At 34.8% G+C, this 19291-nt stretch overlaps 1 protein-coding gene across 7 annotated transcripts in view; it reads left to right on the forward strand.

The window, feature by feature from the left end:
- The window catches only part of LOC126933197 (sodium channel protein type 3 subunit alpha), a 116261-nt gene that overhangs the window by 50411 nt on the left and 46559 nt on the right, over nt 1-19291 (forward strand). For 3 of the 7 annotated variants that reach the window (XM_050752897.1, XM_050752896.1, XM_050752898.1), the window contains 5 exons: nt 656-862; nt 7704-7994; nt 13989-14336; nt 15381-15513; nt 16868-17106. In XM_050752897.1, the coding sequence (XP_050608854.1) occupies nt 656-862; nt 7704-7994; nt 13989-14336; nt 15381-15513; nt 16868-17106 (1218 nt within the window). Of the gene's footprint in view, nt 1-655; nt 863-7703; nt 7995-13988; nt 14337-15380; nt 15514-16867; nt 17107-19291 lie in introns of those variants that run through there. The other 4 variants (XM_050752902.1, XM_050752900.1, XM_050752899.1 and 1 more) reach the window with 3 other exon arrangements.

Here is a 19291-nt window from a genome sequence, read left to right on the forward strand (position 1 = left end):
GAGAAGGGTCCAGTATAAAGCAAGTGTGCCTGGAATCCTAATTGCTCATTGAGTCAGTACCTATATATGTACACTGAGAACTTTTTTCATGTGAAAGGCATTCTGCTAGGAACTATGGGGATGCAAATAATGTTCATGACTCTGAGGAACTGATAATCCAGTTGTGGGTATATAAACAACACGTTAAAATATTCTTAAAATCAATGATGTTGATGTGAAAATTTCAAATGAAAGCTCTAGCTATTAACTGAGACTAGAAGAGGAGAGGAGCAAAAGTCATCTATCGATAGTATGGAGAACAGACTGCAATGCAAATGGAATCCCAAAGAAAGGATTTAAAGGTTCAGTGCTCTCACTTGTCATATTATTGCTCTGCATATGAACTCTAATAAAAGCATTATAGTGGGGTTCACATATATATCCACTATATATGAATTTAAAATGTATTTATATCAAACGAGACTGCAGTCAAGCCTCAAATAATCTGATTCTTAATTTTGTGTGTTGAGCATATCAATACCAAAAAACTCTTGGTGAAAAGAAACTGGATACTAAAAAGCGAATTAGTCTGCTGACTATCTAACTGTGGTCACCAGATATTTATTTGGGGACATTATACTAAAATACTGATGGAATTATCTCCCATTTCTCCTAGACATTACGTGCTGCTGGGAAAACATACATGATATTTTTTGTCCTCGTCATTTTCTTGGGCTCATTTTATTTGGTGAATTTGATCCTGGCTGTGGTGGCCATGGCCTATGAGGAACAGAATCAGGCCACATTGGAAGAAGCAGAACAAAAAGAGGCTGAATTTCAGCAGATGCTCGAACAGCTTAAAAAGCAACAGGAAGAAGCTCAGGTACTGAGTGATAAAAGCAAAGATTTATCATTATTATTATTATTAGTTTCTAAGTAGAAATAGTGTTATACTCTAGAGGGTAGATTCGTACTGCCTTTTCATTTCATATACAGGCGTTGTCATTAGAAAAAGAAAAATATTCACATATGGACTTGTTTCTGAAGTTAGAGTTGAATAAACTTTTTAGACACTGTATATAAAGAAATCAGCCAGTGGGTAGAAAATACATTAGGGATAAGGTTTACTATGGAATTGTCTCATGGAACCTAAGAGGGGAATTTAATTTTTTATTTAATTTTGAAAAGAAATAAAACTGATATTTCCAATTATTAGTGATTCACCCCTAATTATGACATTTGAGATTTTGTTCTGAAGTTAATTGATTTTAAAGGTTGACAAGAAAACTTTATATATACCTATGATTAACAATTCTTTGGGATTTCTGTAACAAAAAATTTTAAAAAGGTGTTTGCTATAGCCCACATCAGGATATCAGGAAGGTGTCTAAAATTAGATGCCAACTTGAGACTTTTATCAATATTAAAGTCTGTGTGAGCTAGGGGTATAGTGAATGGGGTATTAATGTGTTGAGGAGAAGAGATGGAAACACAGTACTGTATTAAAAGACAGAAAAAAAAATCCATATACTGAAAGGTGAAGACTCTTGCAAAGATATAGTAAAAACCCTATTCATGCCAGTTAGAATTATAATTTCTCAATATTTTTGCCAACATTTGCTATGGCCAGTCTTTGTAATTTTAGCCATTCTAATAAGTATCTCATTGCTGTTTTGATTTTCATTTTCCTAATTACTAATGATAAGCATCTTTTTCTGCTCTTATTTTCCATCTGTATAGCTTCTTTTATGAAGCGGTTGTTCAAATCTTTAATCCCCTCCTTTTTTTAGTTAGGTTGTTTGATTTCATATTGTTGAGTTTTGAGTGTTCTTTGCCTCTTTGGGATATAAGTCCTTTCACATATATGCTTCTCAAATATTTAAAGTGCAGTTTATCCAGCATACTATTTCTTAGCTTTTTTGTTTAAATCATTCTTTTGGATCGAAGAAACTTTTGCCAAGTCAACACCACAAGTATTTTCTTCTAAATTTTCTTCTAAAGTTATGTTTATGCTTTAAATTTAGGTCAATAACCCATTTTAAATTAACTTTTGTATAACATATGGGTGATATGTTGAGATTGACTTTTTAAAAATATGAGTATCTAATTATTCCAACTGCATATAAACAAAGCATTCATTCTCCACTGCATTGCCTTTGAACTTCTGTCAATTATTAGTTGTCCATAGGTGAGTGTGTCTATTTCTGAACTCTATTCTGTTCAGTTGATTTGTCATTTTTATACCAACACCACACTCTCATAATTACTGTACCTTTTATGATGAGCCTTGAAATAAGATAGTGTAGGTCCCCAACTTTTTGTTCTTTTTTTTTTTTCAAAGCTGTTTTTTGGCTGTTTTATGTCCTTTGTCGTTCTCTATGAGTTTTAAACCCCATTTGTCAATTGCAATTTTAATGATTTCTATTGTTGTCTTCAAGTCAATTATCTTTTCTTTTGCACATTTAATCTGCCGCTAATTTTATCCAGTATATTTGTCATCTGAAACATTGTAGTTTTCATCTCTACAAGCTTGATCTGGGTCTTTTTTATATTTCATATATCTCTAATTAATATTGTGAGCATACACAATACAGTTACAACAACTGTTGAAGTTTCCTGTCTGCTAATTTGAACATCTGTGTCAGTTCTTGGTCAGTTTTGATTAATTTTTCTCTTTATTATGGGTCATATATTTCTGCAGTTTTCTGTTTCTGACAATCTTCAATTGAATTCCAGACACTGTCAATCTTGGATATAGTTACGTCGTTTATGCACAGTTTGATCCTTTTGTATCTTTAAACCTTTGAAAATAGACAGGACCAGAATACTATTTATTCTCAGACTAATTATTCCTCACTAATGAATCAAGACGCTTCCTAATACTCTACCCAATGCCCATTTAAAACGAAGTGTTTGCCAGTATAGGAACAGACACAGTTCTGGCACAGTGTGATTGCTGGGTGGTGTTCCCTCTAATCCTCGGCCTCAGGTAGTTTTCTAAGACACATGCTTGGTGAATAATCTTCTCAGTACTCAAGGTGAACCTGAGATCCCTAGAATTCTCTCTCTGCTCAACTGTCGCCTCTGTGGTACCCTGTTCTGTGAACTATATAGCCACCCTGACTTTCCTAGATTCAGCTTCATCTCATCCATTCATGGAGTCTGCAGAGATACTTCCTCTCTACATCATAGTCTGGAAGTTCCAGACCATAAGCTAAGAAAAGCATAGAGCTGGCTTGCTTGCTTTTCCGTTTTCCAATATCTTAAAACATTCTGATCTGATGTCCAGTGTCTTCAAAACCACTGTAACATGTATTTTGTCTGTTTTATTGGTTGCTTCAGAAGAGAGTAAATCTGGTCTCTGTTACTCCATTTTGGCCAGAAGCAGAAATCCAATTTTGTTTTCATGCACTGACTTTTTTGAGGATTTTTTTTTTTTTTCAGATGAATGGCTCCACATATTTGAAGTGTTCTTTGGATGACAGTACATAGTAGAAATTGGTATATTCAAAATTTAAGTTTTTAACAATTCTGAGTTACTTTGAAGATACACAACAAATAGCGTTAGGTTCTTTCTCAAGGCATTTTTTTGGTGAAATGGAGATACAGCAATGAATCATTTAGTGAATTACTGAGCTCAACCATAGACTTAGCTTTGGGTGAACATGCTGGCTTGGCCACTTTCATCTTACCATTGGGTACAAAGTAGTAATGTGGATATACCTTATTGATTTTATATAGAAAACTCTAAACAAATTTGGTGAAACTTGAAAATATTTAAAAATATACTTCATGCTTGCCAGAAAGTTCTACATTTGAATTATTGAAGAGTTTTATTCTATATCACTATAAATAAAACACATTTATAAGATAATAAAATAAAATAGCTATTTACAGGGCAAATACTTTATTTCATGGTTTTAAATAAATGTTATAGGAAATAATATTCATAAATTGCTTATGATTGTATTCTAAAGCACTGGGTTTTTCTATTATCATTAATAAAAGCAGACAAATTAATGTGCTTGAAAATGCTACACAGATAATACAGTACGGAAATGAGTTATTCTAAAATTCAGCCATTTTAGGGTAAAATATGGCATCAATTAAAAGAGTATAGTCTTTTTGAACTTAGAAATAAACATGCGCTATGTCTAGTAGAAGTTTCAAGAACCTATGATTATGATGAGTTCAGCTAAAAAACATCAGTTCTATTAACCCTAGTAGTCAGTTACTGAATTTTAGTGACAAAAACATCACAATTTGATTCAGCTATAGCTTCATACCTACAAAATTTAAATTTATCCAAGGTAAAGTATAGTACTGATTGGAGTAGCACAGTGCCAAATCCATTTTGGTTCCTTATTGACAACACAGGTAATGATGACCAGTAAATTATCAATGTTGAACCCGGGAGGAAATTGTAGGCAAAGAGAGAGAATTAGTGCACCTATGAGATCATTTATGCTGCAGTGTAGCTTAAGTCTCACTAACCACCTATGAGTCTTCAAAACTTACTATCTAGCCAATGACTTCATGAAGGCTAACATCACTTCCATCTTTCTTTATTATTGGTTGAGGGGCACCTAGGGCTAGTCATTGTGTAGGCATGAGAAAATAACGTGGAGAAACACAAACCCTGCAAAGAAATCAATGTTTTGTCCTAGTTCATTCTAACTGTGTTTGGCATTTAAATTGTGATATTTAAGTGTCTAATGTTGCCCAGCTTGGTATATCCCATAGCAGTCTATATATAGGAAAAAATTTGGGAGTAAGCTCTAGAACAAAATTCAAAATATTAGCTCTTAAGAAATCTAATATAATTGGAGTAGAACAGAAATAGGTATAATGTCTTGTAGCTTTGAATGGGATTTTAACTGGATTACATGTGTAAAATGAATGAAGTATTAGTTATGTGGTTATATTTTTATGGACACACAGATACAGTGAGTCACAGAGCCTATTTTGAATCACACAAAAATGTTATAAGAAAATGTTATTTCCTGAGTAAATACTAAGTGAAATTTCTTATTTGTTAAAAGAGGAATTCAGTAAGTTGGCTGTGAAAGTAACACTATTATTCTAATACGCAGGACATTGGTAGAATCACAGAGTTGGGTATAAACAGGTACACAGACATGAGAGATGACAGGAAACATCTGCCTTTGAGGGAATTGGCAAATCACTGAAGTGGAACAAGTGACAAATTTGAGTTGATGAGTGACACAGAAAATGTGTCAGAGGTTACCTTTGTTGCCTTAGAAATCTGTTTTGGTTTTGAAATATTTGAACTGTTATCCAGAATACATAAGGAAATAACATCTTATGCAAAACAAAGTTTGGGGCCAGGTGCGGTGGCTCACACCTGTAATCCCAGCACTTTGGGAGGCTGAGGTGGGTGGGTCACTTGAGGCCAGGAGTTTGAGATCAGCCTGGCCAACATGGTGAAACCCTGTCTCTACTAAAAATACAAAAATTAGCCAGGCATGGTGGCTCATGCCTGTAATCCTAGCTGTTCAGGAGGCTGTGGCAGGAGAATTGCTTGAACCCGAGAGATGGAGGTTGCAGTGAGCCAAGATTGCGCCATTGCACTTCAGCCTGGGCAACAGAGTGAGACCCCATCTAAAAAAAAAAAAAATATATATATATATATGGAAGTGATTTAAATGAATGTAAGTTTTAGGATTATGGTGAGGGACTATGACCACCACTTCTTTTGTTTCCAGGGACAAACAAGTCAATAAATGATTAACACTGCGTGTTGTGTGTTTGTGTCTATATAAAATGGAAAAGAGAATTAAGGACTTTATTTGGATAAGAAGGGGTATGTGTGTATATATATATTCACTGTTTCAGCAAATGGTGTATATTAGGTACATCATATGTATCAATCACTATGTAAGTATATTTAACTTGCTACAGATAAGTGATTCATTTATTTACTTTATTTTGCATATATAGTCAGAGTTATAAAATGTACTTAATATTTCTCATTTTATGTCATGAATTATATTAAAAGTGATACTGATGATCAATAATTTGATTAAAAACCTGGCTATGTGACTATATAAAATTTTATAAATATCTAAATTCTGAATTAGTGTTTCATTTAAATACTGGGCATTATCTTATATCAAGTCTTATATCTGAGTTTCCATTATGAATATAGTGCTTAATATAAATAAATATCTGTTACATTTTGTGTGTTGCTTGGTCAAACACATAAATTTAAAATCATGTTTAGTACTAAGTTTTCCTCCCTGAGATCATTGTAATCCTAGAGAATTTGCAGCATAGTAATTTTAGATTTAAAATCTTTTTTTAAATTTTAGTTAACATAAAGTTTAAAACTGAAAACTACTTAGCAGGGTTTGCTTCTTCTTAAGAAAGATGAAACATAAAGCACAAAGTGATGTCACAGTATTATAAACAGGTTTTATCTCCATTTCTTCTTAAAATATGTTGTTATACAGACTGTTATGCCAGTCTTTTATGATGTCTTGAAAAGTCAAGGCTAAGTATGTCTTGTTCTTCCCCCACCCCCACACCAGTGTCTGAGAAAATTGATAGCAAAATACATTTTTAAATCTTTATTCACCAATTATTTACTGAGCCCTATTTATGTCAGGTGACATACCAGTCGCTGAGCATACAGTGATACAATTTCTATCCAGCTTATAGTTGGTGGGAAAGATAAACAATATAGTAGATAAGTTAGAGTTGTTTGTATTTAGTGATGACATATGTAAAAAGCTTAACTGATATTGTCATAATTTAATAGTTTCCACTTCTGTGGTTACATTTTCAAATAGTTATATGCTTAATGAGAACTCAGCTTTGATGCTCACCATATTGTTTCATATCCTCTGTATGTCACTGTTAGATCATTTCCAGTCTAAAAATACTATTTTCTATGTTTCACCTCAGAGCTGACTGTGTTTCATTAGTAGGTATAGAAATTCAAAGTGCTTAAGAATACTTAGTGCTGCAATATGGAAAGAAAATATTTGAAGCAGTTCTCATAATCCTTTGAATGAATTTGTGTGTTGCTATGTTAATCATTTATTATTTTTAATATTAAACGATTTATTAACATTTAAAATTTTTAAAGTGATACATAATAAATTTTCTGGGAGTAACATGACCACAGAGATGTGAACTACAGTCCTAAATGTAATTCAAACAAAGGAAGAGGATAAACTAGCTAATACATTCCCCTACTTCCATCTGGAGGTAAAATAGTAGGCACTTTAAATGTTTTGCGTTCACAAAAAAGAAAAGAAACAGTCTTTTGTACTGGATATAGAGGGGAAAAAAATTACTACTCAGTTGCTCACAAGTGCACACAGGAGGAAACATTTTACAGATGGAATCAGAATAGTAGTTAAATGAGCAACCACCACTAAGAAAACATTTGCTTTTTAAAGTATAGAAGATACTATAGAGAGAACAGTTGTCCCCTCCGCCCCCAAAAAAAGACAATCCAGAAGATAGGCAAAACCTTATTTTTCTTGCTTTAATACATACACTAGCATATTGCTTTATATGATTTCAAATGTAAGGGTTGTTGTTAAGTAAACTCTTGTGGTGAGACAAAACAAAAGGACTAGAAGAACAGACTTTTCGCTTATAGTTAATGAGTCTTAAACGGCAACATTTTAACCATACTCCACTGTTTTCAAAGCTCTGTGTTCTAAATAGTGCCTGACTTTGTTTTACGACAGGCAGTTGCGGCAGCATCCGCTGCTTCAAGAGATTTCAGTGGAATCGGTGGGTTAGGAGAGTTGTTGGAAAGTTCCTCAGAAGCATCAAAGTTAAGCTCCAAAAGTGCTAAGGAATGGAGGAACCGAAGGAAGAAAAGAAGACAGAGGGAGCACCATGGAGGAAACAATAAAGGAGAGAAAGACAGCTTTCCGAAATCCGAATCTGAAGACAGTGTCAAAAGAAGCAGCTTCCTTTTCTCCATGGACGGAAACAGACTGACCAGTGACAAGAAATTCTGCTCCCCTCATCAGGTAGGATTTTCTACTAAGTGCTCTGGTTTCTTTGTCATTGCGATTGCTTTTTACTTGTTGTATTTTGTTTTAGTACACTTTTGTGCTATCTGACTTCAGTGAGGGATGGGGAACTAACATTTAATATAGTTGTTTAAATTCTTATCATAGACTGTCTTCAAAGGGATTTTTATTAAACCGTTCATAAAATGTTCACCATTTTGGGACTGATATATATAGATATATTGATATCATATATATAATATATATATTGATATAACCTATATATATCAACCTGTGTGTGTGTATATATACATATATATGTGTGTATGTACACACACAACCTACGCTAACAGACTTTTCAGTGAGAGTTTGGGAATCTCTTGTTTACATTTTCCACTTTGAGACCCCAGATAAACTTATTTTCTTCGAGAATGAGTTTCTGCCTTTGGTATCCAAAGTTGTTATTGTAACACACACATAAATTTTGAAAAGAAATGTTCTTTGGGTTTTATCTTTATCCTTTGATATGAGAACTGGACTATGGTGAGTCTCTATTTTGCTTGCATAGGGTCATGCCATGGTACATTAGAATGAAATTATGACCTAAATGTTCTTGAAGAGAATAGCATCAAAGGTAGTCTATTTTGTGCTCTGATTTAATGCCAACTACCTAGTTCTTCATCATAGTTTTAAGTAAAAGAGTAAAAATTAGTTTCAATTATTTGTTGTTTAGTAAGTTTTATGGATTAGTAAGTTAATATATTGTTTACATATGTCTGGTGTAAAGAATAATTAGTTATCAAATCTGTGATAAGTACAATTATGGCTTTGAACACTATTTGGCACCATTAGAATTTCATGTGCTATGAATTGCAAATGCTTCTAATCATAACAATCTTGAATCAGAATTATACCCTAAAAATAATGCTTCGAGAGATAATATATAAGATTAATTTAATCAAAAACTGCAAATCAACCAAGAGGTATGATATATTTTTCATAAAGAAAGAAACTTCTGGCCGGGCGCGGTGGCTCAAGCCTGTAATCCCAGCACTTTGGGAGGCCGAGACGGGCGGATCACGAGGTCAGGAGATCGAGACCATCCTGGCTAACACGGTGAAACCCCGTCTCTACTAAAAATACAAGAAAATTAGCCGGGCGAGGTGGCGGGCCCCTGTAGTCCCAGCTACTCGGGAGGCTGAGGCAGGAGAATGGCGTGAACCCGGTGGGGCGGAGCTTGCAGTGAGCCGAGATCGGGCCACTGCACTCCAGCCTGGGGCACAGAGCAAGACTCCGTCTCAAAAAAAAAAAAAAAAAACAGAAAGAAACTTCTAAAAAAACAGAAGTAATAAACACAAAATTCAACATAGTATTTACTTTTGGTTGGGAGAAAAGGTAATATGCAAGTTCTCAGTGAATTTTTATAATCTAAGTTTAATATGTAAACAAATATTTTTAAAGAAAAAAGTAGACTATATCAATAACTTAAAACTTGTATTCTCATATTAGAACAAAATGGACATGAATACACAAAGAGTTTTAAGATAAAAGCCATTTAAGACAATATCAATATCAAGAAATTCAACTATTACTGTCTTGTGTAATACAAATATAAAATATATTATCAAATCAGTATAACACATTTGGAATTAACTTGAAGCTCTGGAGGGCAACTTGGTTTCTCAGATCAGATTTTTTTTTTCTTAAACAGTCACCCTTGATATTTTGGAATTCTTAAAACTATTAGGAGTTATTAGAATTAAGAGTATATGAAACTATAGCATAATGATGCTATAGTGAATACAAATGTTCATGTTCATATCTCAACGCCAAACTAGTTCTGTGACCTTGGTCAAGTCAGTTGTACTTTGTAAAATTTCTGTAAAATAAAGTAAGAACACCTACATTAAAGAGTTTTACGGGACTAAGCAATATATCGAAAATCTGTGTGACAAAGAATAAGTCTCTTATTAAGTTAAAATTGATGAATGAATTTCAAATGAGGGAAACAAAACTTTTGAGTAGTTTTAATTACTCACAAATGTATGTACGCAGTTTGATAGCAGTATTATTTCCTTTATCGTTTCATCATTTTGCTCAAATAAAAGTTTGCAGATTAGTTCATTCAGTCCAATCAACAAATATTCATTGACCACCAACTATGTGGCAAGCATAATTCAAGATGCTGAAAATACCTCAAAGAACAAATGAGATTCAATTCACTGACCTCATGGAAATTTATTCCCAAGGAGACGGTCAATAAACAACATAAATAAGTTATAGACTGCGTTAGAAGGTAACAAATGTTACGGAAAAAAAAGTAAGGAGGAAAAAAGGAACACGAGCCATAATTGGAAGAAAAATTTTAAATAGGGTGGTTTACAATGACCTCACTATTTAGACATTTTGGGAAAGATTTGGAGGAGGCAAAGGAAGAGGCTATCTTATGGAACAGCGTTCTAAGCTGATGATAGAGGAAGTGCAAAACCCTGACATGGTAGCATGCCTGGAGTGCTTTAGGAGCAACTGGTAGACTTGGTTTGCCGGAGCTGAGGAAACCCCAGACAGGCAAGAGCAGGGAGGTTAGCTGATGGCCAATGTTTTAATACTAAAAACAGAAACAGTACATACATATGGTAGATGTCGTTCATTTTATATTTGTAAATAGAAGACAGATGGATAGATAGGTAATTTCAAAAGTGAAAGAAATAATCTATTAGTTTTAAATTTGCATCTCCCAGTAAAGACAGGCTAAGAGCATTAACACAACTAACAAGCAGAAATATACCATAAACGGTTTACAGTTTCTGATTCTGTAAACAGAAAAGGAATCTGGTAGAAAGAGAATCAGGGAAGGTGGTGGGGACAGGAAACATAAGATAGACAGTAAATACTGCTCAAATCAAATATATCTTCTGAAAATGTCAAAGCAGAGAGGCCATAAATTGTGGACACCCTGTCTTCTATTCACATAAATTACAAATGTTATTTTGTTTATTACATTATTTTATTTTTAAGCAGATTATATATGTTAGTAGTACAAAATAAAGAAGTATTTAAAAGTATAAAATGAAACCTCAAAATGCTAAGTACTTCCAACAAATACTCACTTTCCTTGTTCCCACTAGAACATCTTAAAATTCCCAGCATCTTTTTCCATCTTGACTTTTCCCAACCCACTTTGAATCCAAAGCCTACCTGCATGCTTGTGTCTTACAGACCTAATTTCTTCTATTTCCCCTTTTGTTACTGAAAATTAAGAAACAGTCTACATTTATCTTCTGGGAACAAGATGAAAAAGATACCTGGGAAATATGTTTTGACATGCCTGAGGCAAAGAAAGATAGCCTTTCACTCCTTAAAACATTAAAGCTGGTTTTCCCTAGAGAAAGTGTTGCCACATCTGTGGGTATTCCCTCCACTCTGCTGCATCTTCCAGTGTGTTATTTTTGGTTTATTTTCTCTGAATGCTATTTCTGTTATCTTCTTTTTCTGTCTCTGTTGCCTTGAAAGCTGCGCTCACACCCATTATTATACATTCCGAAGAGTGAATAGAAGTTTCGAATAAACTCAGAGATCTGGAACGCCTTTGAAAATACCTGACATAAAAATATCCAAATTAAAGGCATGTCCCAGATACATAATGGATGCACACACATACCACATACTCCCAACCAATACTGTGTAGGCCAATTTTCAGTTTTCAGAGACAGTTTCAGAACACAGGTGTATTGAGGTGATTACACTCAGCCATCCTAGGGACTAATGTAAGTCCAACTTAGTATTTCTCTGAGTGTAGGATGAGGTCCACCCTGTATTACAGTCACCTGGAATGTGTCAAGAAAATTCAGATTCCAGAGTCCCATCTGCTACTTGCTGAATCCATATTCCAAAAATCTGGGACCTAAAAATATATATTTTTAACTCTCAGAGTGATTCACATACACGCAAATGTTTCAAAACACTAATTCTGGGCTGGGTGTGGTGGCTCATGCCTCTAATCTCAGGGCTTTAGAAGGCCAGGGTGGGCAGATCACCTGAGGGCGGGAGTTCGAGGCCAACTTGACCATCATGGTGAAACCCTGTCTCTATTAAAAATACAAAAATTAGCCAGGTGTGGTGGCAGGCACCTCTAGTCCCAACAACTCAGGAGGGTAAGGCAGGAGAATAGCTTGAACCTGAGAGGTGGAGATTGCAGTGAGCCGAGATTACACCACTGTACTTCAGCCTGGGCGACAGAGCGAGACTCTGCCTCAAAACAACGACAACAACAACAATAAAAACACGAGTTCTGGATATAACTGTTATTATATTGATCATTTAAATGGAATCTGAGGAAATGAAAAGCATTAGCATTCTTTATTAATGGGGGGATGAATTGATGTCTTCACATGATCTAATCTCTTGATCACTTTGCTGTAAAATCCCTCTACTGTCTGCCCTTCGGTAGACAAACCTGCTACAGGAATTAAGTATTACATAGACACACCCTCCGATGGACAAGCTGGACAGCCAACAGTTCCTGTGGAGAATCTAACCAAATCCAAAGGAACAGAGCACTTTTTAGTGAATAATATCCTTCCAGAATATCACTGAGACAGAGGACAACAAAGATTATTCTGGTGCTTTGCAGTCTGGGAAAAGCCATAAAAATAAAGCTAAAAATGGGGCCTACGAAAATCAGCATGACCTAATTAGGCAGAGGAACCAAAAATAAGTTTGACAGAGTCTGCCTTTTCTGTTTTTTCCACTAAAATCATTTTATTTGGTTTTACACTAAAGCTTAGAAGAGAGAGAAGATCCAGGAATGTTTGCTGCTGACATATGTATATGTATATGTATGTATGTATATTACCCTGGGTGTGAAGAGAAGTAGGAAAGGGAATGAGAGAGCGAGGAGGAATGCCATTGTTCATGATGAGGGGAGAAAACAAATATTCTGCAGACTGAATAGAGATGTTTTTGAAAACTATCTGCAAGACTAGAATACACACAGAATAATTTGGGGTTGCTAGTTTAAAATCCTTTCAAAATGTGCTAGAGGGAACTTCAAGCTAAATCCTCATTTTCTGGTACTAGGAAACAGTTCGCTTAACTTACTTGGGAATAGCTGTAATAAAAAACGTTTTGAATTGTCTCTTTTCAATACAGTTAAAGTAAAATCAGAAGTATATGCTGTTTTTTACACCACCCGCTGGTGAAGTCATGTTATATGTCTTGCTTTTATAAGCCAGTGTTATATTTTACACAAGAAGAGTAATTTATGTAGCAGTTTAGGAATCCTCTCTGTTGCGTTTGCTATGACATGTAGTCTCTCAAATAAGGTGAATCATTGGTTGCCATTTGGGAAACTGTTAGCAAATTTGGAAGACAACATCGTAGGTAAGTTTTGTGACTTCTATTCCCATGTGGGTAGAGACAAACCATTTCAGACAAAGAGTAAACTAATTTTCTTTCAGAATTCAAAAGAAGGGAATGGAAAAATAGTAGTTTTTTTTTTAAAAAAAATAATTATCCTGAAGTGAAATACTGGCTACAATGCAACATTTGAAACAAATATTTTAAATTTGAGCCAACATTCTCACTTGAGCCAAAACTTATTCTCCAGGTTGCATTCCCTTCAGATTACAGCATTAAGAAGTAGAAGCTACTTACTATTTGTTTAACCACCACTCCCATCAAAAGTTATCATTTAGCCTTTTCAGCATCTGGTCCCTAACCTATAGCATTATGATAACCCAATCCACCTGAAGTGAAGACTAAATGAAGTGGTTGCATACTTAGTAAATTGCGAATCAGTATTGTTAGTCAGAAAAACACTCTTTTACTTAAATTTGCTTTAATAAAAGTATTAAAATATATGTGTCCTCTATAAATTTGATAATCCATGTTTAAGAGCAAGACTATACTAACTCAAAAGAAAATAGATCTTTTAATATTAATACTTTTATTTTTATTAAATAATTGTGTTCTCCCCCCACCCCATCCCATTCCTTTTTGCTTTCTCCGCAGTCTCTGTTGAGTATCCGTGGCTCCCTGTTTTCCCCAAGACGCAATAGCAAAACAAGCATTTTCAGTTTCAGAGGTCGGGCAAAGGATGTTGGATCTGAAAATGACTTTGCTGATGACGAACACAGCACATTTGAAGACAGCGAAAGCAGGAGAGACTCATTGTTTGTGCCGCACAGACATGGAGAGCGACGCAACAGTAACGTTAGTCAGGCCAGTATGTCATCCAGGATGGTGCCAGGGCTTCCAGCAAATGGGAAGATGCACAGCACTGTGGATTGCAATGGTGTGGTTTCCTTGGTGGGTGGACCTTCAGCTCTAACGTCACCTACTGGACAACTTCTCCCAGAGGTGATAATAGATGACCTAGCTGCCACTGACATTATTCACTAATTTGAAATAATCAAAGCCTGGACAGTTTAGGCTGTTATACCGTCCTGCTTCCTCAAAATGAAAAGTTGGTAAAAATAATACATGATTAATCAAAGGGAAAACAATAGAATATTGAGAATCAATTGAATTGTACGGGAGCATTAGCTTTTGTTGTATGGGAATTCATTGTAAGGGACCATGGCTTTAGGTTAAAAGGGCCCAGTTTTTAGAGTCTGCTTTGAAACACATATCTGCAAATTTGGTAGACCTACCAAGACAAATAATGGACATTTTCACCATCAAATCTGTAAGATGCATAATCACGAAGAATTGTAAAATTATCTATTCATATTCTGGAAAATTCATATTCTTAAAATTAAATATTATAACCAATTTGTTGATAATGGGCAGTTTCATACAACTGTCAATATTTACAGTGCTATTTTAAAATGACTCTAAAATGTGTTGTTTTTTAATAGGAAGAGATATAGAAATAATTAAAGAAATTTCAGGAAAGCACACACATTTCATTGTACATCTGTGTTTGTGCATGGAAAAAAATTGGCCCACGTATGTCAATATTGTCAATATAGCCTCAAAGAAAATAATTCAGCCTTGAGACTATATAATCATAGTATTTATTGGGGGGGAGATTGATCTGATTATTAATCATTGATAGAAGATAAAAATAATTTTCACCTAAATGAAATAAAATAATAAATGACTTTAGCATGTTTACAACAAATTTCCTTGAAAATTGTGACAGGTTAATTAAAATATTTCTGTAATATAATTGTGTTATACAACTGCATCCACTGGTGAATTCCTCTTAAATAGTACTACCTGCGATAACTTTTTTTTAAAAACAAAACTGTTTATAACTTAACAATAATTCAACATTTTATTCCTTGAAAATTCTTAACTGGAAAAATTGCATGTGGCATGATTTACCAAAGAAATGCTATGTGGTGTTGTATTACTTATTAGAAAGAGTGGTTTGAGCCATCAGTATTTGGTTTGCAGGGCACCACCACTGAAACGGAAATCAGAAAGAGAAGGTTAAGTTCTTACCAGATTTCAATGGAGATGCTGGAGGATTCGTCTGGAAGGCAAAGAGCCATGAGCATAGCCAGCATTCTGACCAACACAATGGAAGGTAAGAAGCAGGTCATGGAACAGTCAACTTTCTGTGATTATGTGCTTTGTGAACTATTCCTTCTTTCATAGAGTTACTGAAGTCTGTTACCCAGATCAAAACTATATACTAGACCTAAGAATGTGATATATGGAGTATATTATCACATTGATTACAAAAACTAATATTGGCCTTATTTCTTTTTGAGTTGGGTCCTTACCTTGCTTGCAGAGTGATATTTCACCACTTGATATTATATCAATGAGGATTTCTTCTTATGTTATGTTACTCATATGCAAATAGAGTAAACTCTTCCCCCTTTCTAAGTCTTGGTATATAGAAGCATAAGGAAACATTTCTTTCAGGCTTTAGTCTGTTCTTCAGGCATGGAGGTGTTGATAGGGTTGTGGGAGCGCTTGAATGAGTTGGACAAATCAAAACCTGTCCTCCACTCCAAGAGAGATCCTACCAAAGGGTCTCTCTTCCGTCTTCTACATACACAACAACCATTACATTCCTCCAAAGGACCATGGACAGATATGTTCATTGATTTTGACATACAGGAATGGGCAGCAACTATTTATACACTAAACTTGTTCATACTTCACACAGTCCTCACTCCGTGAAGTCTGGAGAGAGAATATATTAGTACTGCCCTTTTTAGATCAATTGTATGTCAATTCTAACATATGTTCTTTAAAAAACATCAATTACATTTTGTATCACGTCTTCTTGGTGTATTAGATATACAGTCACATAATAATTATTTTGTAACAGGCCTCATCCATTAAAATTTCAAGTAATATTTTAAATACATGATGCTAAAATTCTAAAAGATATGTACCAGCCACAAAAGTAGATTTGAGTCTGAATGTATACTAAAAAGAAAGGCATACTACATTCTCATTGTGTGCAAGATGAATGTTGATATGGAAACTATGAGAGGAGAGAATAGTTCATAAATATTATCACACACACAAGGGATCACAACTTTAGACAATGTTTTTAAAAAGGTACTTTCAGAAGAAACCATAATTATTTAAAATTTTAATAGTTGTGTAATGCTTATTTAAAATTCTGTTTTGACAAAGAGAATACAGCAATTTAATTAATCATAACCTAGTGATTTTAAAGCAAAATATTAAATTCAAAGTGCTTATTTTCTGTATTTAAAAGAAAAAAGCCAATCTATATGACATTTTAATTAGTATTTTCTGAAAATATTTAATGGGATTGTCTTCTTAAGTTTCTTAAGTAATATGAATTTCTATTTTCAAATATAAGCATCAATTTTGTTAAATGATATAAAATCTACTGGCAATAATAACTCATTTTTGTTGTTATTTACTACTCTCCCTCTTTATTGTCCCTCCAGAACTTGAAGAATCTAGACAGAAATGTCCACCATGCTGGTATAGATTTGCCAATGTGTTCTTGATCTGGGACTGCTGTGATGCATGGTTAAAAGTAAAACATCTTGTGAATTTAATTGTTATGGATCCATTTGTTGATCTTGCCATCACTATTTGCATAGTCTTAAATACCCTCTTTATGGCCATGGAGCACTACCCTATGACCGAGCAATTCAGTAGTGTATTGACTGTAGGAAACCTGGTAAGTACATTTGAAGTTTACTTAATTACTTTGGCAGAGGTGGGAGACATAGACCAAAGGGAAAGATCTGTTCGTGCTGTGCTGAACCCAAAAATTGTATCCTCTTTCCTCATAGAAAGAAATATCTAAGGAATATTACAGGGAATCTCAGCAATAGAGCCTAAAACTCAACTGGTATGAATGCTGATTGTTTAGGCCAATGTCTGTGCTGATTGATCGTGGTGTCTTACCAGTTGTAAACATCTCAAAATCTTTACAGTTGTTCTTTCTGGAAATGTGGGTCCAGATAAACCAGAAGATCTAATCCTGGCTCCACAAACATGTGGTTTTAACCCACACAGCCTCTAAAAAAATCATGTCCATTGAAAGGATGACCCAAAGATTGATGCATATTTTAAAAAAGAACATCATTGTTTCAAGTTAACTACCTAATAAAAAGCTTCAGTGATATTCATACAAGAAAATAAATAGTTGCTAAATGTGCATTTGTGATTTAGCCATACCTCTGGTTTAAATTACTGAGCATGCATCTGTGTCTGTGTGTGCTGATCAAAATGAGTGAACACGTAAGAAAAGGGTTTACATATATTATTAATCAAGACCTTGCCCTGTACTAACTCAAACAAACTTGGGGCAAGGGGTAGTGGGAAAACTGGAATGGAGAGAAAAGGTAGACTAACAAACTAAATAAAGGGCAGTATTGCAGTCTGACTTCAGGAACAGTCTTCATCAAGGGCTTAGATATGGCCTGCAAATTCACTGCATCATTTGTCTTTAGGTCAGCAAATGTTCAGTAAAAGCTCACTGATTTTACATCTTACAACCTCTACACTGGAAAAAGCCTGAATCTCTTTTTGAGTCTCATTCCAAAGACTCCTGATAGAACTTCGGCATAATTTGGGTCAGATGCTCACCTCTGATTTAATCAGCTTTGGCAGAGGGTGGAATCGTGTTGAAAACATAGCAGTCCTGAGGAATCATGGGTGGAGGAGCAATTGCCAACAGAAGGGGGAAAGGAAATGCTAGTGGACAACTGGATAAATGTGTGCCCTAATAAGCGACCTCAAATTCTCTGCATTACGTGACTCAGTAGAATACTCACATATTCTTAAGATTTTCTTCATCTTTGGCAAAGGCCATGTCCCATTTTTCTGTTGCCTCTCTCAGTGTTTACATGGGAGTCACTCAATGAATAACCCACTGGTTGATACCTAGCCAAAAAGGCTGCTACAGGTAGCATGATTTTGCAAAAGAACACAGGCTTTGCAGTGGAGTGGAATTGAGTTTGACCTTAGTTGCCAGTGCTTACTAGTGATATGGCCTCTGGACAAGTCTGATAAACAATCTGAGTCTTTGTTTTCTACTATTGAAATGAGTGTAGTATTCCCCTTCGTGCGGAATTGTTGTGAAGGTCACATGAGGTAATGTGAAAGCACCTAGACTGTGCCTGGCATCTAGCATGTGCTCAATAAACAGTTTCCTTCCTCATATATATGCTATTACCCTTTCAGACCTTTCTTTGAAATAATGATGGAAAATATTTCTGGTGTAGTTCTTGTATTTTTCCCAGGATATTGGACAGTTAGGGAAGTTGAACAGGTGAAGGAAGATTTTGGAAACTTGCCAGAGTGAAACAGTAAATATAGAATTCCAATGTTGGAGCAGTTGAGTATGGAAACACAGGATAAGAGAGGCTGGATTATAAGATGATTGAATGAAAAAGCACATGACAAAAGCATCAAATCTAGGTCCTAGTCAAAGTGGTCATGGTAAATATCTGTGTGGTTTTGAAAAGTCACTTAGATCCTTGAGTCTATTTTCTCAACACACATATAAACAATGAGTGTGTTGGACTAAATGACTTTTTTATGTATGTTCCAGTTCTACAATTCTATTACTTGATGGGTAGTAACTGAAATAATGAGGTGGGAAAGTGGAATGGGAGACTGATGCCTGGTAGATTGTTGGTGATAGAACCATCTATAAGTTCAGTTTAGTGCTGGGGAAACAAAACTTGTCAAGATAGAGAGCATAAATTATAGGGAACGGACCTGAGTTATTTATTTCTAACCATAACAATAGGAGAATATGTAAAGTGACTGACTCTATTGGTTGATACCTCCTTACTATAATGATTAACATATCAATAATGCATTGCATAATTTACAAAGCATTTGTTCATAGA

Source organism: Macaca thibetana, chromosome 12, assembly GCF_024542745.1.
Source record: "Macaca thibetana thibetana isolate TM-01 chromosome 12, ASM2454274v1, whole genome shotgun sequence".
NCBI classification, from domain to species: domain Eukaryota; kingdom Metazoa; phylum Chordata; class Mammalia; order Primates; family Cercopithecidae; genus Macaca; species Macaca thibetana.